This window comes from Acartia tonsa, chromosome 1 (assembly GCF_053477335.1).
Source record: "Acartia tonsa isolate MP-2025a chromosome 1, ASM5347733v1, whole genome shotgun sequence".
NCBI lineage: Eukaryota > Metazoa > Arthropoda > Copepoda > Calanoida > Acartiidae > Acartia > Acartia tonsa.
The window spans coordinates 45,084,039-45,106,263 of record NC_137260.1 but is presented as its reverse complement, the minus strand read 5'-3'; the positions used below and the strand labels follow the sequence as shown (position 1 = coordinate 45,106,263).

The 22,225-nt window shown below is 33.0% G+C and overlaps 4 protein-coding genes across 4 annotated transcripts in view; 1 reads left to right on the top strand and 3 right to left on the bottom strand.

The window, feature by feature from the left end:
* Positions 1–9,882: 9,882 nt before the first annotated feature.
* LOC145329697 (histone H2A-like) lies at positions 9,883–10,536 on the bottom strand. The gene has a single exon (XM_080174424.1). The coding sequence runs from the start codon at positions 10,400–10,402 to the stop codon at positions 10,025–10,027; it is 378 nt and encodes a 125-aa protein (XP_080030550.1). The 5' UTR covers positions 10,403–10,536; the 3' UTR covers positions 9,883–10,024.
* A 2,063-nt stretch (positions 10,537–12,599) lies between these two features.
* On the top strand, positions 12,600–12,974 carry LOC145327687 (histone H2B-like). The gene has a single exon (XM_080171246.1). The coding sequence runs from the start codon at positions 12,600–12,602 to the stop codon at positions 12,972–12,974; it is 375 nt and encodes a 124-aa protein (XP_080027372.1).
* A 1,333-nt stretch (positions 12,975–14,307) lies between these two features.
* On the bottom strand, positions 14,308–15,326 carry LOC145328960 (histone H4). The gene has a single exon (XM_080173299.1). The coding sequence runs from the start codon at positions 15,312–15,314 to the stop codon at positions 15,003–15,005; it is 312 nt and encodes a 103-aa protein (XP_080029425.1). The 5' UTR covers positions 15,315–15,326; the 3' UTR covers positions 14,308–15,002.
* Positions 15,327–17,017: 1,691 nt separating this feature from the next.
* LOC145321372 (uncharacterized) overlaps positions 17,018–22,225 on the bottom strand; it is an 83,705-nt gene continuing 78,497 nt past the window's right edge. Inside the window, exons 13-17 of the mRNA XM_080162875.1 lie at positions 21,359–21,407; positions 19,784–19,905; positions 19,318–19,391; positions 18,316–18,439; positions 17,018–17,815 (exon numbers count right to left, since the gene is read on the bottom strand). Coding sequence (XP_080019001.1) covers positions 17,647–17,815; positions 18,316–18,439; positions 19,318–19,391; positions 19,784–19,905; positions 21,359–21,407 — 538 coding nt within the window. The 3' untranslated portion in view covers positions 17,018–17,646. The remainder of the gene's footprint in view (positions 17,816–18,315; positions 18,440–19,317; positions 19,392–19,783; positions 19,906–21,358; positions 21,408–22,225) is intronic.

The following is a 22,225-nucleotide window of genomic DNA, read 5'->3' as shown; positions in this document are numbered from 1 at the left end:
AAGTTGACCTGTAACTTAAAAAAAAAAAAAAAAATTTTCATTTTTACCTGTACAGAGACCACCTGGAGGCCTGGAGCTCCGGAACCTGGAGGCCTATCCAAAAAATCTTAAATCTGGGGGAAATTCATCATATAAGAATGATTTTATCCCTAATAACCTATCCTCTCATTCCAAAGATAAAGCCTATACTCACCGTTTACGCAAATGTGTCAGAACTTCCCCCCCCCCTTGTTCAAGAGTAGACACTTTCCATAAGGGAACAAAATTGTTGTTGTATTTTGATAGTATGCTCCATAATATGGTTCCATGGATTTATAGTTTGGATTGTACATTTCATCAAATATTTTGTCATATGTTATATTATCATTCACACCTTTCCATGAGATAAATTTTGGCTGATTTTGCAATTCTCCTATTTATAATGAACAAATATATTGTTAAAGTAAATATGTATTGTATAATACAGACAACTACCTGCCCCAAGAGGCAGAGACCCTTTTGTCTGCTTGCTTTTTGTTCTTATGATGGGAATCAGCTGTGTATATATTTTTGACCCAATTAGCTCATTTCAAAGACCCACTATTAGGACAAGGACGAGGGGAGAGTTGCATATAACGTATTCCCCCTCTGCCTTTTACTTTAATATGTAATGAATGTGGTAAAATAAAAATAACGTTTTTTATTAGTGTGTTGTTTTGATGTCATTGATGAGGAAATAATCCATGATATTTTTTATTAGAAAAATATTACCATTTAGAAATGAGGATTTCCATATATAACCAAACTCATGAGACTTGCTAACACTAAACTGTTCCACATCCCATGCTACTATCCTAAGTGTGTCAATATCTTTTAGAGTAACTTTCTCAACCGTGGTTCCTGTAGGGTCTTCTGTATAGTGTGATATTGATGTAAATGTCTGCCATAGGAAGATGATTAGGGCTACTGTCTGAAAAGACAAAAATTTACTTATAAAGAAAAGAAAAAAGGATTTAAAGACCTTTAATATTTATTTCTACACTAATTAATAAAACAACTGTGTAAAATCCGTACTAATTCATTTTTGCTTTGATTTTTTATATGTTCAATAGAACAACTATTACAAGCTCCAATTTTATTTACATTGTACTCCAATGATTATAATTCCAACCTATCAGTTTCCAATGTGTAGTAAATGTATAAACAAATAAGATTCCAATTGTGCATAAGTATTCTTTTTTATAAGGGTTGGGAATCCGCCGAATTTTTGGATCAGAACTGGATTTTTAAAGATAAAGGGATAGTTCTACGAAGTGTATTTAAAGAGTTAAGGTACTTAGAGTAGTGAACTTTTATATGTCTTAGTAGAATATATTAGGCATTGGATAGATATGATTATATGTTAAAGAATTTTTAACATTGACCAGACCAAACTTTTTTATTTGACAATATCTAAAAAAGTTAAAGTGATTTGCCACATAAATTACATGAGAATGGTCTATTTTTTCCAAATATGTATAGCCAAAACACCAATATCAGAGAATCTTTTTCCACATATTTCACAAGAGTTATAAAAAAATTTAACAGGGGTTCCCCTTGAGACAAGTTACTTAAAAAACATAAAAAATAACGTCCGGTTCATTATAGGACAGGTTTTCTATAGATTCTTTTTTTTTAAAAAAAGAAAACCGTCCGGTTTACTTACAATATACACATTATCTCACGCGGAAATACCAACTAACCATAAAACATATATATATATATAAAGACCATTCTCATGTAATTTATGTTGCAAATCACTAACTTTTTTAGATATTGTCAAATAAAAAAAGTTCGGTCAGGTCAATGTCAAAATTCTTTATCACAATCATATCTATCCAATGCCTAATATATTCTACTAAGACCACTTCTCTAAGTACTATCTATAATACAAAGTAGCTTGATGTCTGTCCGTCTGTCCGTCTGTCTGTCTGTCTGTCCCTTAAGATCTCGGTAACCACTGAACCGATTGGATTCTACTCTTCAGGGTATATACCTACTGGTCCTGTGGTGGTTTTAGGCTATTTTCTTGGGGGGTGGGACACCCCCAACCCCCCCAAAAAACAAAAAAATCCCCCCCCTATTTTTTTTTTTTTTTTGCAGAAGATTTCCTAGGTCCTTTATTTTTTTTGCAGAAGATTTCCTAGGTCCTTTGTTTTTTTTGCAGAAGATTTCCTTGGTCCTTTTACGAATTTCACCTCAATTTTTTTTTTATCACCTCTTGGGGCAAAGCCCCTAGAGGCTAGGGGCGAAGCCGCTAGTACTAAATATTTTATTGGTCATTCTTTGTTGTTATGTGTATTTTGTTGTATAAAAAGTTTGAAGTTCTATTAACGAGTAAATGCTATCTTCAGTTGTATTTAAGACAAAAAAGTTTTTGCCATATATAACATGCAACAAAGTTGAAAATAAAAATGAAAGACACATTTTTAAGGAAAATCCCTGGTCAAATCTTTTTATTTTAATCAATAACTTTATATTATGCACTACTACGTTATTTAAAATAGAAAAAACTTACAGTTCACTATTTTTTTTAAAATGCACTTTGTGAAACTATCCCTTTGTCAAAACTTAAAGCCGATTCTTGTTTTTTTTTGTGCAGATTTTTGGATACCAGATTGCAGGTTCTTGCATTATTTTAATAGGTCTTTTTATAAATAAAAGAAATTCTAAACGCTGTTACAGAGGACAATTTCTAACCCTTACTTAACCTAACCTAACCTAACCTAACCTACACTAAATTAAGCATGAAAAGCTACTGTAAAAAAAATACAAAAAAAAGAAACAATGAAATACCTTTTTGGTTTTTGTCTGCCACATTGTAAATATAAAAAAATTGTAAGTGCTACAAAAGTCATAAAAATTAACAATCTGAATCCGTTATTTAAATTGCGAATTAGGATTCTGGATTCAAAAATTGGATGTATTTTGGATTCGATTGCAAACCCTAATTTTATACCCTAGGTTTACGTTAAAGACTTGGATGAGCAAAGTCGGGTAGTTTGTCATGATTTTCTTATACCAAATGACTGCTAGCTTTTGGGTCTTTCCAAGTTAAGGAAATTAATCTTAAACTGTTTTTAAAGTATTTTTGAATGGGGGGTCAAAAATATACTTTGCCACGTTTAGAATAAGACTGCAGGGCCTAAATTTAAATTAGGCCCCCAAGTTAGTTTTTTTGGGGATTTTAAAAATCATTTTTTATAGTGGATTGGGTAATTTTTACCCCAGCCGATCAATTATTTATTTTGTGGTTAATTTGTCGCTTATGGAAGCATTTTAGTAATTCACTTTATATGCATAGCATACAAAAATAATGTATTCTGTTAAATGCAAATAATATTTTTTCTTAAAACATGAATTCAATAGAGAAAATTAACATTATGAAAAAAAGTTTAATGGCCAATTATAGTTATAATAATATGACTAATCATAAGACCATATGAATTAATTGTTTCCGTTTTTTCTCTACCAATTTTTTCTCTATATTTTTACATTAAGGAAAATAGAATAAATTGGGGGAAAAAATGTACAAAGTTATTTATCCAGAAACCATATAAAATGGTGCAGATACGCGTAACAAAAATTCTCGTAATTTTTAAACCCCCAAAATTTTATACAGGGAAAAGACGATAAAATTATGCAATGAAGAAATTGTCCAAAATTACCCGTCCCGGTTGTTTCATTAACAAAAATGCAGAATATATAGCTGAACGATATTCTTAAACCAATGTATTTTACTTTCATAAATTTTTTTTATTTGTTATACCCAATCAAGGGCATAGTAAAGTGTGCAAATGAAAAGAAAGGAAGAAAAAAGCAATTAAAATTAAAAACGCTTCCGCTTTTGTAAAAATTACCCAATCTACTAAAAAAATAATTTTCAAAATCCCAAAAAAAACTAACTTGGGGGCCTAATTAAAATTTGGGCCCTGCAGTCTTGTTCTAAATGTGGCAAAGTATATTTTTGACCCCTCATTCAAAAATACTTTAAAAACAGTTTAAAACTTATTTAGGACATAGAAATATTTTTATACTAAATCCTAATGAATGATATTTCTTGACATATCATTGGTACTGTTAGGCAACTGCTAAATTGTCAATGTAACAATGATTGCTAATGTGAAAATTAAATATTTATATAATAAATGTTTAACGAAATTACTTTGGTAACTAAGAGAATGTTACATGGGGTGTATCATCTAAAAATTCGTTTTTATGCCTTATTACATGGCCCTATGATCCTCTTGAACAATGGTCTCCATTAAGATTTTCCTTTTTCTAGTAGCTAAGCTACTCTATAATTCACTTTGTTAGTCATGCTTCAAAAGACATATTACTATTTACAGGTTTTGTGATTTTCATTGCATTTCAATTCTTTGTCATGACAACCGAACATCTGCTCTATAACTGAATTTGTCTGATCGCCCATTTTATGATTTTTTTAGCTTCGCTGCTTATAGAATTTGTCATCCTTGTTCTTATAATCAATGGTTTCAGAATCAAAGAAACAGGATGTTCAAAACAAACTGAATGCACTCTGTACTTTGTTTAACAATTTCAGAGATAATGTGCTACACACAAGCAACTTCTAAAGAATAAACTGAAGTTGATATGTTTAAATAATAAACTAATATTTTTTTAGTAAAGATCCCTTAAGTAAAACTCGGCAATGATCATCAGTGAATAGGTACATTCAAGTATATCTATTGTGTTTTAAATTGGTTATTATTAAAAGCGAAGCTTTTCTATAATTAGGGTCGGTCCGTCCGTCCGTACGTCCGTACGTGCGTCCGTCCGTCCGTCCGTCTTTCCGTAACGGATAGCTCTTTTCTTTAATTTGGGCATGTTAGAATTGTCCTATCGATTTCAAATTTTGCATGGCGATTCCTTTAATAGTTAGGTACGATTTAGAAAGCGTAGCAACTCTATGATTATCACCAAAATGTCCGTACGTCCATTTTAAACATGTTGATTTTTTTACTTTTTTAACAACAAATTTTTATATGATCTAATCATCCGATTGATCTGATTTTTGGTATATTGATTCCTGGAACAACAAAGTATAATGGAATAAGCGAAGCAACTCTATAATCAAGTCCTAAAAATGTAAGTATGTCCATAAACATTATCCTGAATCAATCAGTTTTTCAACAAATTTACTTACAATTTTGCTTTGACTCCTATACATTTATATTCTGATTATTCAGTTCTGACACTATACAAGTGTTAATGTCCGTATGTCCTACCGTTTCAGTGCTTCGCTTTTATGGATGTTGTCATCCTTGTTAATTGTCTATATTTTAACTAAATAGGTAATAGGTATTTATACGTACTTTCTGTTATGTTTCAACCTTGGAAAAAATATTATATTACCACTTAAATTCTTAAAAGCGAAGCTTTTCTATAATTAGGGTCGGTCCGTAACGGATAGCTTTTTTCGTTAATTTAGGCATGTTAGAATTGTCCTATCGATTTCAAACTTTGCATGGTGATTCCTGTAAAAGTTAGGTACGAGTTAAAATGCGTAGCAACTCTATAATCATTACCAGAATGTCCGTACATCCATTTTAAACATGTTGATTTTTTTACATTTTTAACAACAAATTTGTTTGTGACCTAATCATCCGATTGGTCTGATTTTTGGTATACTGATTCCTGGAACAACAAAGTACAATATTATAAGCGAAGTAATTCTATAATCAAGTCCTAAAATGTAAGTATGTCCATAAACATTATCCTGTATCAAGCAGTTTTTCAACATATTCACTTACAATTTTGCTTTGACTCTTATACATTTACATTCTGATTATTCAATTCTGACAATATACAAGTGTTAATGTCCGTTTGTCCTACCGTTTCAGAGCTTCGCTTTTATGGATGTTGTCATCCTTGTTTATGGACAATTTGATTTAATGTCAAAAGATACCTACCTACATAATTTTGGACTTACATTCTTTAAGTTAATAGGTACTATTATAAAAAGTAGCAAGCTTTTTTTGTTTGTAGCGAAGGATCTCACTAACAGCTGAACCGATATGGTTCTCCTCTACAGTAAATCTTGTTATAGGTCCTGACATGGTTTTAGGCTATTTATTTTATAAATAAGTATAGGTTTTGTTTTGGCTATTTTTCTGCCCTTCCTTAAACCTTCTAATATAGAGAACCTAAATGCTAGGGGCGCAGTTGCTAGTTGATAAATATTTTGTCACACTAGTACCTTTTATTTCTTACAGGAAGAACAATAACTTTTTATTAATGATTATGTAATGCGTTGTAGTCAGTCCTACCATGGACAATTTTAGTTTTTAAAAGCGAAGCTTTTCTATAATTAGGGTTCGGTCCGGCTGTCTGGAACGGTTAGCTTTTTTAGTTAATTTAGGCATGTCAGAATAGTTCTATCAATTTCAATCTTTGCATGGTGATTTCTGTATTAGTTAGGTATAATTCAGAAAGCGTAGCAACTCTATAATCATTACCAGAATGTCCTTACGTCCATTTTAAACATGATAATTTTTACCTTATTAACAATTAACTTTTATATGATAAGATTATTCAATTGGTCTGATTTTTTAACACTGATTCCTAGGACAACAAAGTACAATGTTATAAGCGAAGCATCTCTATAATCAAGTCCTAAAAATTTTAAGTATGTCCTTAAGCAGTAGTTGCATTTAAGCAGTTTTTCATCAAAGGGGACTATCCACAAACGAGAGCAAGTTATTCTAAGCACCTTCCAGCAGTGATTCTAAATTTTTTTTTGTTGTAAATATACTACCTAAGGTTCTGTGATTTAATTGATTTTAAAAATAAAGTTTTACTATGGTTTTAAATGAAAAATACCTTTAAATTTGAGCATTATTTGACGAAATATCATCAAATGCTGTAAATTACGAAAGTACACTAATGAAACTGTTAATGTAATATTCCAAGTTAACATCCCTTTTTCTAAATTAACATTTTTTATTGAAAAACTTTACTTTTGTGTCACAGCAGTTTGAACTCAACAAAACATTTGATGGTGTATTGTCAAAAATTGACTAATATTTCAAAGTTTTTTTCATATGAAACCATGGTGAAACTTGATTTTTTAAATTGATATGATGATATTACACAGAACCCTCATATATTCACAAAAAAAATTAGAATCACTGCTGGAAGGTGCTTAGAATCACTTGCTCTCGATTGTGGATAGTCCCCTTTACCTAAAATTTTGTTTCAATTTTTACCAGGGTTGTCATATAGGGCAAATGTCGTAAAAAGCTTATAAAAAGGATATAAAATAGCCTAAAACCATACCGAGACTTATTATTAGAAATAAAATAGCCTAAAACCATCTCAGGACCTATAAAAACTCCACTGGAAAGGAGAACCATATCGGTTCAGATCCTTCTCTAGATACAAAAAAGCTTACTAATTTATATAGTTTAGTTATCTAGGGGCACTTGAGGAGGGGAGAGTCAAATTTGATAAATTATATCAGATTTGAAAAGAAAAAGTAAAAAAAAATTTGGTGGGAATAATTTTTTTTTTTTTGGGGGGGGGGAATAATTTTTTTTTGGGGGGGGGGTAGGTTGCCTCCCCCCATTTTTATTTTTTGTTTCAAACAAAAATTTTTCTAGGGGCGATTTCTCTAAGGAGGGTGGTGGAACCCGAACGGTTCAGCGGTAAGCGAGATCCTTCGGTACAAACACACAGACGCACAAACAAACAGTCAAACCCAAAAAATAGGCCCGCCCTTCCTCTTTTTTCACCCCCTCCCCTTTTTCTCTCCCCCCAAAAGGGGGGTGCCCATAACTGCCCAAAACCGCCCGCTCAAAATGACAACCCTGATTTTTACACATTTATATTCTGATTATTAGTTCTGACACTCTACAAGTGTTAATGTTCGTTTGTACTACAATTTCAGAGCTTTGCTTATATGGATGTTGTCATGCTTGTTTTTTTCTCCTTAACATGCCACAGTGCGTATGAAGGTGTTTTTACTTTAGTTTCAGAACCTAAATTGGGACATAGTGCATTTTTTTACCCTAGGTTAGGTAACTTGATTTCACTTTTTAATAAAATCTAAAATGCAGCCGTTTTTAAGAAAATTAGATTTGAAAATTTCAAGTTCAATTTTCATCCACCAGGAGTTACCACATAATTATGACAAGAAAAGCAAAGATTATTTATTCAAAATTTTGAACAACTTTGCTTTTATAAAGTCTGTCATTAAACCTCTCTATATATGATTTATTTAAGGCTGAATTTCCGTGACCTTAGCAAAGCAACTGATAAAAATGGCCATGAATCAACTCACTTCAGGAGTGGTTTTATGAAGAACTTTATAAAAGCAAACTTGTTCAAAATTTTAAATAGATAATCTTTGCTTTTCTTGTCCTGGTTATGTGATAACTCCTAGTGGGTGAAAATGAACTTGGAATTTTCAAATCTAATTTTCTCAAAAACGGCTGAATTTTAGATTTTATTGAAAAGTGAAATGAAGTTACCCAACCTAGGGTAATGAAATGCACTATGTCCCAATTTAGGTTCTGACACTAAAGTCAAAGCACCTTTGAACGCAGTGTAATGCATTCGCTTTGAGGGAAATTACTTGTGTCATAGTTACAATTTTTTTCCAGGCATTAAAATTGAACTGCAATTTTACAATGGAAAACTGTACGCGAAAATATTTAGGTACTTTTTAAAAAGAAAGCAAAGATTTTGTGATTTTTTTATAAAATAACTGATATTGGCAGTGTGGTAAAAAGAATTTTTTTTAAAACCCAACCCCACCCAGTTTTTTTTTAATAAAACCCTGGGATTTATTCAGGTTTTTTGGTCTTTTTTTTTATTTAGGAGTCAGATACATTTGATATATTGATGAAATATTAATGTTTATGTTGTTGTAGGTAATAGGTAAGCAAGATTTCACTATAAACAAGATAGATAATGAAGAAAGCTGGCTGGTTGGTTTTTTGTATGCCCACCCTGAGTATAGGGCTTTTTTCTGCTCCTTATCCATCACACTTTGAACTGGACAATGTCCAGTGGACATTCAACCTAGATTTTTTTATATATAGGTTGTTAAAGGAAGCCTGCAAGAAATACCACGCTTTAACTGCTGAAAGACTGCCAAAAGTAGACCCAATACCCCAAATTTGAAGCCTTCAGCTTCTATAACAAAAAAGTTCTAGGCATTTTAAAATGACATTTTCTGTACAATGGAAATTTTGAAAGAATTGCAATGCTCATGTTGAAAACTTTGAAATTAAACTACGTGGTTTAGAAACAAAATTATAAGCTTATTTTTGTCATAAATTTAGGTTTCCATAATTATATTTTTACAATAAAAATACCCATTTTTATAGTCAAATGTACCGAATGTACTGTAGCCAATCAGAAGGCTTAATCAGCTTAACAACCAATCACAGCTAAGCTTGTATTAGTTTACCCCTTTGTTTCCGCTATGATTTTCGTTAAAAAATGCAATTTTAATCGAATTTTTTTCATAGATTTTGACTATGAAATGTGGTGTTTTTATTATAAAAATGTAATCAGTTACAGGCAATCTAAGTTTCTGACAAAGATAAGGTTATAATTTTATGCCTAGGCGACGTAATTTAATATTGTTTTTTCTTTTATGAGCATTGGAAATATTTCAAATTTTCATTGTACATAAAATGTTATTTTGAAATGCCTAGAACTTTTTTGTTATTGAAGCTGAAGGCTTTAAATTTTGGGTATTGGGTCTACTTGTGGCAGTCTTTCAGCAGTTAAAGCGTGTTATTTCTTGCAGGCGTCCTTTAATATAAATTCCAAGTATCCAGTACAATTAGAAATTGGTGTAAAATTTATTCTGTACGTGTATACCTACAGGAGCTAAATTTATTTAGTACATAATTTTTCAGAAATTTTAGTGCTTGGTGACAAAAGCTAAACAGTGAATATCTCAAATTTTTAAAATTTTGGCTTTCTATAAAGAAAGCTTTTTCAGGTACAATGTAGCAATCCGGTCAACTTATTACGCCTTGGTCTTCTCAGACTTCTTGGGGAGGAGAACAGCCTGGATGTTGGGAAGAACACCACCCTGGGCAATGGTGACACCACTCAGTAGCTTGTTCAATTCCTCATCGTTTCTGATGGCCAGCTGGAGATGTCTGGGGATGATTCTGGTCTTCTTGTTGTCTCTGGCGGCATTACCAGCCAACTCGAGAACCTCAGCAGCTAAATACTCCATGACAGCGGCCATGTAGACTGGGGCACCAGCTCCAACACGCTCAGCATAGTTTCCCTTGCGGAGGAGACGGTGGATACGACCAACTGGGAATTGGAGTCCAGCCCTGCTGGAACGGGACTTCGCCTTTCCTTTCACTTTTCCACCCTTTCCACGTCCAGACATGATTATCAGTTAGGTATTTGAAAGTTGAATTCAAATTGATTGTTTATCTGGGAAATGCCTTATTTATACTATTTCGGGGTTTATTATCTTTTTAAGCTCAAAATTTCCTTCTCTTTAGAGTTAAAAATTAATCTTCCCCATAAAATTTCCCAATAATCCCATAGGAATTAACCTCTCCCTCTCCAAATTGTACATCAAGTCCTTGCAACCCCCCCCCCCCCTCCCCGCTTTTATAGATGTTTCTCCTCCCTATGCATGATACGCTTTAACCCAGGCTTTCACCTGCCTTTACCCGCGAAACTTGATTGTTTATACAACAAACGGATTATTTCTGCACTACAATTTATAAAAATAAAATTTCCTTATTACAACTTAGTTATAGGTCTTGGTAAAAAAAAATTATCTTAAAACTAATATGCATGAACGTATTTCAAAAATATATTAGCTGAACTAGGTACCAATTTAATTGATTTTAGAATTTTTTAGAAGTGGAGAATTAAAAGAGAGAAAAAGACAATATCATGATATTAGGGAAGAAAAATGCAAAATACGATGTAAAGTGAATGACCAAATTTTAGTCTAGTTAAAGAAATACATAAAGGATATTTCTATGAAATGGATTTGCAGAACTGCTTTTGAATGACACAAAAATAACTAGATTTTTCAGCATTTCAACAAATTCTCTAAAAAAACTTTAACAGGATGTCTGTTTGTCTGTGTGTTTGTACCGAAGGATCTCGCTAACCAATGCACCGATCGGGTTCTCCTTAACAGGGTAGCTTCTCATAGGTCCCGGGAAGGTTTAAAACTATTTTGGGGGAGGGTACCACCACCCTCCTAAGAGAAATCGCCCCTAGAAAACCCCCCCATCCAAAAAAAATCCACATCCCAAAGTTTTTTTACTTTTTCTTTTAAAATCTAAAATAATAAATTGGGTTATAAAATTCGACTCCCCAAAGTGCCTCTAGGGGCGTAGTCGCTAGTTTTAAATACAGCACTAGTCATTATAATTTTTCTATGTTAAACTTTTCAAATAACTGTTTTAGAACTACTAAGTACTTAATTCCTCCTTTCTTAATTTTAGTTATACAAAAACTGAACTTTTCAAAGACTTGAACTATTTACCTAGTCCCTATTTACATTTTCAGATTTTTATGGGAAGTTCATAGTTAGCATTCAAAGTAATTATTTGGCGCGAACGGAAAAATACAAACAATAACATTTGATAGGAACCAAAGCCAAGCCATTTCAAACTTAAAGGGACAGCTTATCATAAGGATTAAGTGAGAACAAACTTTTTTCTTAATTCGATAAATAGAACAAGATTTAAATATACTTCTAAAAACAAAACTCAATTTTACAAAATGTAAATCTACAAACTTTTTGTGTAACGGGTAGTTTGCAATTTCTTGTATTTGCAGATTGAGTGAAGTAGTATCCTTAACTTTTTTTTATTGAAGAATAGATTATATTTTAACTAGGTGTACGTTTAAGTTTTATTAAGACATATAAACTAAGGATTAAAACAGTATCAACTTATTAAGATTATGACTTAAGTCAACTTTCATTAACATCGGGCAGAACTTTTTGAGTTGGTTGATGTTCTAGAATTTTCTTATTTGTAGGATAGTTTTAACATTTAAGTAAGCTTTTAAAAACAAAAGTATTATATTAAAAATGAAAAAAGGTCTTGTTTTCGAAGTATATTGCAGTGTAAAGTAAGAAAAAGATTTTAACAAATATTAGACAATTTTTTACTCAAAATTATGTTTAGGTGGCAAATTAAGGAATATATTTTTATTTGAGCTATATTATTACAGTTATTATATTTTTGTATTTCTTGTTTGATTTTTGTAAAAAGTTTGTTCTCACTTAAGTTTTAGATTCCTGCCTGCCTGCATTTTCAAGTTGTGCATGTACATAAACGAACTTAATCCCCCGCGGAAAGGTGGTCGTGCCAGTACAACATCTGCGCAATACTCACTGCCATCCCTCCCATTATTGGGCTCAACAACGAAGCGGGAAAATGCCTCATTGTCTTCATATTATTAGTTGGGATATGTTTCACCTGCCTTGTCTACAACAATGAGATTAATGTGGGCGGGAACTACATGAAGAAGATTATTGAACACAGAGTGGGTATTTAAACAAGGAGGTTTGGACCTACAAGCAGATTCATCTCGTTATCTACAACACCATGCCCCCCAAGGTTTCAGGAAAGGCTGCTAAGAAATCCGGCAAGGCCCAGAAGGCCATTGCCAAGGGAGACAAGAAGAAGAAGAAGCTGAGACGCAAAGAGTCCTATGCTATCTACATCTACAAGGTTCTGAAGCAGGTGCACCCCGACACTGGTGTATCCAGCAAGGCCATGAGCATCATGAACTCTTTTGTCAACGATATCTTCGAGCGTATTGCTGCTGAAGCTTCCCGTCTGGCTCACTATAACAAGAGATCCACCATCACCTCCAGAGAGATCCAGACTGCTGTCAGGCTTCTCCTTCCCGGAGAGTTGGCCAAACACGCCGTCTCTGAGGGAACCAAGGCTGTCACCAAGTACACCAGCTCCAAGTAATTTGACCAATTATCTTCTATTGTTGCCCACTGGATACAAACGGTCCTCTAAAGGACCTACCATATTATTCATTATTGAGAATTCGCGTGTTTGTTTATGTACAATGGTCCATTTAATTTTTCTAGTTTATCTTATGTTATTTATAAAAGGCGAGCAATTTAAATGAAAAATGGTAAATCATAGGTGTTACTCGAAATATTTGTACTTCACACATAAGATATTATTTTACATTAGACTTTAATGCCGATTGTTAAGAAATCGAGCTTGAGTCCATTAGAATAGATGCAAAGTCGCAGCCTTTAGTGGTTGTTCTTCGTGGAAATTTCCAATTGGCCATCTTTTACCTAAGCATCTACTTAATGGAAAACTCAATCGATTCATTGGTTATCGAGATTCATTGACCAATACTACTTTGTTTAAAAGATATACCGGGTAGGTACTTTTAAGACTTAAAAGTTAGGTTATATATTCTTGATTTGCATGGTGGTTCTTGTAATAACTAGGTATAATTAAGAAAGCTTAGCAACTTTATAATCATTAACATAATGCCTGTATATTGTATAATACATATTTTAACAAGGATGACGACATCCATAAAAGCGAAGCTCTGAAACGGTAAGACAAATGAACATTAATAGAGTATCAGAACTGAATAATCAGAATATAAATGTATAAAAGTAGAAACAAAATTGTTAGTAAATTACGTAAAATCAGAATATTAAGGACATACTTACATTTTGAGGACTTGATTATAGAGATGCTTCGCTTATTACATTGTACTTTGTTGTCTTAGGAATCAATATTTCAAAAATTAGACTAATCGGATAATTTTATCACCTAAAAATCAACATGTTTAAAATGGACGTACTGACATTCTGGTAACGGTTATAGAGTTGCTACGCTTTCTAAATCGTACCAAACTACTTCAGGAAGCATCATGCAAAGTTAGGAATCGATAGGATAATTCTAAATTAACAAAAAGAGCTATCTGTCTGTGATTTACGGACGGACCGACCGACCCCAACTATAGAAAAGCTTTGCTTTAAAAAATGTTAACTTTCACTATTTTAAGTTTTTAACACTAACTTGCTATATTTAAAAGAATAGGTACATTCTCTCGTTATCAAATGAAATAACTTTTTATGTCGACACTAAGTAAAAACAAGGATGACAACATTCATAAAAGCGAAGCTCTGAAATGGAAGGACAAACTAACATTAACACTTGTAGAGTGCAATAACTTAATAAGCAGAATATTAATGCATAAATCTAAATAAAATGTAAGTAAATTTGTTGCAACACCGACCCTAATTACAGAAAAACTTCGCAAAACTTTAAAAAGCATAACTCTATTATCATTAACAGAACGTCTGTATTTATATTTTAAACATGTCAACTTTTAGCTAGTTTAATAAAAACTTAATATCTTTTCCATCTTTAATAAATTAGGTACATTGTCGCGTTATCAAATTAAATATTTTTTATGTCGACACATAGTACAATAGCATACATTGATACATAACATGGACATAATTTTTCGGTATGATATTAAACAACCTCTGAACTAAAAAAGGTGGTTTAAGAATTAGACTCACAGAAAAGACACTTTTAGGCTTCTTAAATTGATTTAGGTTTAAGGCATTTCATATACTATGAAAAGTAAAGCATCTCTGTAATAAAGTCTCAAAATTACTTTTTAAGTGAAAACAATGTAAAGATCAATTTTCTTAATTGTGAAAAATATTTTTATGCATTCTTTATTTTTTACATTGTTTTTATATTTTTATGCAAGCTTTCTGTAATAAGGGTCTGCATCCGTCTGTCACAGTTCTTACTTTGGATAATGTTTACTGTAACAATTAGGTACGATATATATAGTGTAGCAACTCTATATTTGTTCATAGCTTCGCTTTTGTAAAAGTTGTTCTTGTTTGGTTATTTTAAAATCTCAATTAGAATATTTTGGTTGGTTCTTTAAAGAACCGTTTTGTTTCCAGTGATCAGGTCAGGTCGTGAACCTACTTCAGCTTAACCTCCAAATCCGTACAGGGTGCGGCCTTGCCTCTTGAGGGCATAGACAACATCCATAGCGGTGACAGTCTTCCTTTTGGCGTGTTCAGTGTAGGTGACAGCATCTCTGATCACATTCTCAAGGAAAACCTTAAGAACACCACGGGTCTCCTCGTAGATAAGTCCAGAGATACGCTTGACACCACCACGACGAGCTAAACGCCTGATAGCGGGCTTTGTAATACCTTGGATATTATCTCTCAACACCTTACGGTGACGCTTTGCGCCTCCCTTTCCCAAACCTTTTCCACCTTTGCCTCTACCGGTCATCTTGATGCTTCTGTAGTTTGAAATGAAACTGATTGTTGTAAAGTTCTCTCGCACTATATATAGCTAAACTGTTTTAAATATCTTGATCCCCATTGGTTGAATTTGTTCCATTACTTATCCCAGGCAGATGTAAGTATGCTCAGCGTTAAAGGGGGGGGGGGGGGCAGGTGAATGTCAGTTAGAGATTATGGGTTGGAAGGGAGGGGTAGAGATACACGACAATTACACGACTTCCAGGGGGGGGGGGGGGGGGATAGGGTTGTTTGCAAGCCTGTTAGAATTTCAAACAATGAAAATTGGAGGGAAACCAAATTGTATGTTACAACAATGTTACATGCTTAACATATTAATAATCAAGCCTCTAAAAGTAAGTATGTTCACATATTAAGCACCCTGTAGTATAGATTTTTATCGAATTCACACACACACTTCTGAACTATTTTTCTCTATTATTGTCAATGTATTTTTATTTCGTTTGTCTACCTTAATGATCTTGGAATTGTCTATACTTTCCTGTAACTAGATCCTCTGTTTGTCAAGACTTTTTGAAAGTTGGTATATTTTGTTTAATACGTACTAGGGGCTACGCCCCAAGCATCTAGGGGCTTGAAAAATTAGCTCAAAACCATCCCTCGACTTAAATAAAATAGCTTAAATAACCATATGAAGCTTACATTAAATAGAGAATCCATCGATTCTTTAATTATTAAGATCTTAAGCTTCAAACAAAGAACACCTTACAACTTTATATAATAGGAAAGGATTGAGATCAGTAGCGTGCACATGAAGCACCAAAAAAAAAGAATGCACAAAACATAAGGTATCAGTATGTAATATGTATGTAAAATACTCAAATTTTCAATTAAGCTAATTGTCTCTTTAATTAGGAAGTAATGGGACAATTAGCAGTTTATTACACTGATCCCCAAAGTTTTTAATAATGTTTTCTTATTCGTTGGCTTTACAACTTTTACTTTGGGGTCTTTCCATGAATTTTCATTGGGTAATTCATTAAATTGAGTGTCCAAACGTTTTTACCGATTATTGTAATCTACAAAAGAGAGAGTTTTGTGTATAATCATTTGATATGTACAGCAATTTACCGGCCATTGTCTTATCCCTTTAGATCCTTCTCTATAAATACAGACAAATTATGTTCACTGCTTAAACATCTCTCACCTGTTAGAGGAATACACACACAAAATTTGGTCACGCAAAACAGTTACTTGAGTGATAACACCATTCCTTTGGTGAACCAAAAATAAAATTCCTAGACGAGGACACGCTAAGCAATACCGAGGTCTTGTCTTTGTCCCACTGTGCAGCGCTTTTTGTTTCCATGGTCTTACATTCTTATTTGTTGATGACATTTAATTGTCAGCTATAATTGTGCAAATGAAGAAATTTAACCTAATTGTAAAGTGATTATCAGCCAATGTTACAACTTTTGAAGTGACTGACAAATTTTTAAATCTTAAGTCTAAAAAGATGAAAATTAATGTACCTATGGACAATCTAGTAACATTATATGAAGAGTTGCTACGCTTTAAATTGAACATTTTGTACGATTTTAATTATCATTAACAGTTTGTAATCGATAGGACAATTCCAACATGCATATATTAAAGATAAGAGCTATTTGTTTTAAACGGACCCTAATTTTAGAAATGCTTCTCTCTAATTTTCAATAATAGAAACAAAACAATAGTAACAAGTTTATTTTAAAATGAAGCAGAATTTGATGTATTTACAAATTTGATTAATAGCATTATAAAAAGTAAGAGACAAAATTTGGTTCTACTGAACTCACTCTGATCACTGACTAGAAGGTAACTTTATACCTTTTCTTTGATTTAGATGCAGATAATCACTTTTACATTATTGTTCTGTTCAGTTCACGTGCAGTAGTGGGTGTCAACAACACCCCCAATTATGAAATATTTGGAGTTTCTTTCTACGCTTTTACCTTTAATACGCCCCTTGGTGAATCGCTCTGCACGCCACTGGTTCTGTTTATAAAGTATAATAACATTATTTCACTGTAGTTCTTTTTTTAATCAAATTTTGATTTAATTTAAACTTGAGTTCTTCACATTCGATAAATTTTTTTCACTAATTTTAATTCACTAAATTAGTAAAAAAAAAATTTTCAAAATGTTTTAGACAGCAATTAGCCTATTTTAAGTTCGGAACGATCATCTTTAAAAATGTCAACTTTTTAAGCTATATACTTCAACATGATATCAGGAATTGTCATTAGGACAATTAAATTGCTCCTACTTTTAAGTTCTTCCGGATTAATTTCCTGTTCTGCCTAAGAACCATGCTATGTTCATAAATCTGGAACCCTAGTGCGCATTGCTGTTCTATAGCTGCCGGCCTGGCTCGCTGGCCTGGAATGCAAACTGTACTGGTCAGGTGCAAGGTCGAACTGACCGGCCTCGCGGGCCCTGTGGCGGGCACGAGCTCGTGACCGTGGGGTTCGGTTAGGTGTTCGGGATCTGAAAATAATACATTTTATTAGAAAATAACGAAAAATGAGAATTTTTCTAATATTTTGCTACAATCAAAAGTAAACTTTTCATGAACTTAATGAGTATAATCCAATTGCAAATTCAAATTATAAGGTTAGTTAAAAAATATTTTAGTCAATATGCATAAATTCCTATCATTATAAAAATGATTATGAATAGGCATAAAACTTTATTTTAGTTTTACTTTCTTATCCTTCAATTATTAGTAAACATTATTTATTTGTTGTGTAGGTAATTAAAAATTCTAACTACAGTATTTTCTTTGTTCCTAACTAAATCAAAATCTACCTATATGTTTTATTTTACTATGAATTAAAGCCTAATCTTGCCCGATTAATTGTGTTATAATGTGACAAATGACCTTGTAGAAAATTAACCATTTATTTAGTTAAATTTAATTAATTCAGACTGAATAAGGGCAAAGGCATAACCACATACTCCCTATCAACACTGATTGCTCTATTTACCTGGATGGTGTAGATGGTTGATACAGAGATGGAGGTGGTCTAGGTCCTGTGGAGAGTCCTGTATACACGGGACTATTGTCATAGTGGATGCTGCCGTTTCCAGAGTACTTGCCATTACGGGAGCCTAAAACAAAAGTTTATGGTTAAATTGAGCAGGACACTTGTATGTTTGTACCGAAGGATCTCGCTAACCGCTGAACCGATCAGGTTCTCCTTAACAGGGTAGATTCTCATATGTCCCGGGAAGGTTTATAACTATTTTGGGGGAGGGTACCACTACCCTCCCTAGAGAAATGAAATTTTTAAAAAATTTCTCGGTATTAGAAAGTTCAACGGAAATAAAACGTCAAACGTAAAATAGCCATGTTTTAAATTTAAAAATAACATTTAAAGTGGCACTAGAGGCCTCTAGGGGTGTAGCCGCTAGTCTATAATACAAAGTAGAACGATGTCTGTCTGTTTGTGTGTTTGTTTGTCTGTTTGTTTGTAGCGAAGGATCTCACTAACCGCTGAACCGATCGGGTTCTCCTTTACAGGATAGCTTCTTATAGTTCCTGGGAAGGTTTATAACTATTTTCTTGGGGGGTGGGACACCCCTAACCCCCCCCCCCCCCAAAATGAAATATACCTCCCACCCAAAATTTTTTTTTCTTTTTAAAACTAAAATTAAAATAGTGGGTTCGACTACCCCCCCCCCCAAAAAAAAAAAATTAACCCCCCCCAAAGAAAAAAAAAAAAATTTCTTTTAAATCTAAAATACGAAAAATTGGTTTCATCAAACCTCTAGGGGCAAAGCCCCCAGAGGCTAGGGGCGATGCTGCTAGTGAATGTTATTTAGTTTATCAAATTAATCAAATATAAAAAAGATGTATATAAAGATATATATAAAAAACACTAAACCTTTTCAACAATATTTTTCATTTAGTGTAGTGAGGGAAATAGCTTTTCTCCAAAATATACCGACCCCATCTTACCTTGTTAAACAATTTCTATTTTACTTACTTGGTCTCGAGTTTGAGTATGATGATTTGGAGTTCTGTAGACTTGTATAGGGCAGACTGGCAGGGCTTAATATTCTAAATAATATATGTTGTAATTAGTCATTGATATTTCCAATAGGTACATATATAAATATGGGCAAAATAACTTTAATTCAAATATAGAACATTTTAACTTAAATTTATTTATACGTTTTCCATGAGTTTTAAAATCTTTCTCATAAAAGGGTCTCTAAATAGTGGTCTTTAAAAGGTTCGTCTGTATTTTGTTATTAATCGGGTTATTGGGATTATTCAGTTAACTGTTAAATAATTTCAAAAGGCACAAGATTTTAATTTTCATTAAAAACCATTCTTGTTTATATTCGCCTAGCAAATGTAAGTGTAGGGAAAAATTATTTAACTTTATAATTTACAAAAGAAGCAGTAAAACACCCTTTACTTCAATGCATCATAATTCCAAAATTTACCTGGTGCCTGGGTGTTCAGGTCCTAGTGGTCTAGAAGTCTCCAGAGGTCTGGTACCTGGATGATCCAGGCTAAACCTGCTTCCGTACTGACTGCCAGACCAACTTCTGTACGGATCATAATCCTAAATTATAGATTTTTAACCCATGAATGTAGCTTAACACCTCTCGTTGTTGAGGAGGTTATAAGTTCGATTCTCAGCCCAAACCACGCCATAACTAAAGTCGTTATAATTTGTACCTTCTGCTGCTATGTCAGACGTGCTACATTAAGAGTAAGAATGGGGAGAATACTTAGGCCCAAAACAGACTCGACTCACTTTCACGCACAGTTGGGACTTCCAGACAAATGTCGTGCAATCTAAGGATTTGTTGTTTGCTATTGTTGGAATGTCAGTGACAGGTGATCTAGTTTAAAGGTCTGGGGCTTCGTCCCCTAGTGTAATAATCAGGTGTAAAGAGGTTTTAAAAATCAACTTTTAGTCCCTGGTTCACAGAAAAGCTTGTCAAGAAAACTCATTATTTAAAATTTTCTAAAACATCAAGATATCTTTTTATATATTTGAATAATTTACAACAAAAAACTGATATTAAAAGCAGAATAATTACATCATTATAAGCTTGGAAAGATAGACTAACTAAGTAGATTTGGAAGTGGGATGATTAATCAATGGGCCTTAATGACTTCCCATTAAGGGGGGGGGGGGGTTAATGCAACCATCTCGTAGTCAGTGAGCAAATGGGGGCACTTAGAATTCGAATTTTGATCTGAAATTTTGCATGAGTAATCCTTGGTAGGTCTATTTTCCCTAAATTGAACAAAAAAGTTGGAAAAGTAACGGCTGGCGGCTCAGCCGTTTAGCCATTTTAAAACTATTTTCAAGGCAAATCATCACGAAACCTATCTCCACATAATACTCTTTGCTGCTCCAAAACGTTTTCAAACGGTTCTAGCCGCTAGTTGCTGGTACTAATAATCATTTCACATTTCACATGCAAAAATTTGTTTCAAAAAGTTAATTCCTACATAATTTGTGGCAGATTTGCCCTAAAAATAGCAAAAAAAAACAGCTAAACGGCTGAGCCGTTAGCCGTTACTTTTTCAACTTTTTGTTCGATTTAGGGTAAATAACCCTACCAAGGATTACTCATGCAAAATTTCGAATTCGAAGTGCCACTTGCTCACTGATTACGAGATGGTTGCATTAACACCCCCCCCCCCCCCCCTTATACATTGTATAATATATATTTGCACTTTTTTCAAAATAAACCTTTTCAATTGCATTAACCATAGCCCTCTTAATCATTAAAAAAAAACTTTTGAACGATGAAATAGGGCCATTAATGGAATTCAAATTCCAACTTTTTCTTCTAAAATTTTAAAATTATAGAAATTATGCCTTTTTTTGCTGTTTCCTCAATATTTCATCTGGACCACAAATGATTTTTTAAAATGAATTTTTAATACTTATTTTAACTTAAGTTAGATAAGCAGAGACTAGATGTAAGTTTTATTCCAAAAAGAGGAATTGTGGGATTGCAGAAATAGGTTTGAGTAAAGCAAAAAAAGCTATTTACCTGGACCGTAAATACGCTGCCAGCTTTTTCCTCAGGTTCTGGATCGCTCCTACAAATATTAATGATCATTGTTTCGGTACGCATGCCTTGCCGTACACGAAATCTTAATCTCCAAGCCCTCCGAATGACCAACATGTGAATGTTTACAAATGTGTATTTATTACCATGAAAACGGTGAATCTAAAACAAAAATATAAAGATTAATTACATAGCATTAATGGTTTATTATTTTTGTATATCGAGGTTGCGTGATTTCAATTTAATTAAAAATATAAAATTTCTAAAAAACTTTAAATTGGCACGAAACATATTAAACAGCATCAGAAATTGATAATTTTAGATTCAAATGATCAATAAAATTAAGGAAAATATTCGTATGTCAAAAGTTAGCAGTTAAATGGTCTATTTGTTGAAAAATTAATGTTTTAAATTTCTTCGTAAAAATATACCATACTACACTTATTATTAAGAATTAAGATAAATTCTTACCACATTATGATGTCAAACTAAGCAGGAAGGCTTATTTGAGATCTTCCACGGATTAGAGCGCATGTATATCCATCCAATACATTATTTTTATTCACGTAGCTCTTCACATGGGAATCAACAAGGAAAAAATGTGCGCGCCTTTGTTTGTTTACAAGCGAAGCGCGGAGATAGTTAGGAATGCCGCGTAACACACTCATTCTCTGGTGTAAGGAAAAGGGAATTAATGGGTTCGAACTTGCCAGGGAATACAAGAAAATCATTCCAACACACACCCGTCTAGTCACTGGGAATCGAACACAACAACTCATCTTAACATCATGCGTGCAGACAGTGTCCACAAATCACAATCTCATAACGCATAAATTACAAGAGTTTAAA

What these genes read in the sequence shown, in the direction of transcription:
- LOC145329697 (XM_080174424.1), bottom strand. Translation starts at nt 10,402, where the DNA reads ATGTCTGGACGTGGAAAGGGTGGAAAAGTGAAAGGAAAGGCGAAGTCC.
- LOC145327687 (XM_080171246.1), top strand. Translation starts at nt 12,600, where the DNA reads ATGCCCCCCAAGGTTTCAGGAAAGGCTGCTAAGAAATCCGGCAAGGCC.
- LOC145328960 (XM_080173299.1), bottom strand. Translation starts at nt 15,314, where the DNA reads ATGACCGGTAGAGGCAAAGGTGGAAAAGGTTTGGGAAAGGGAGGCGCA.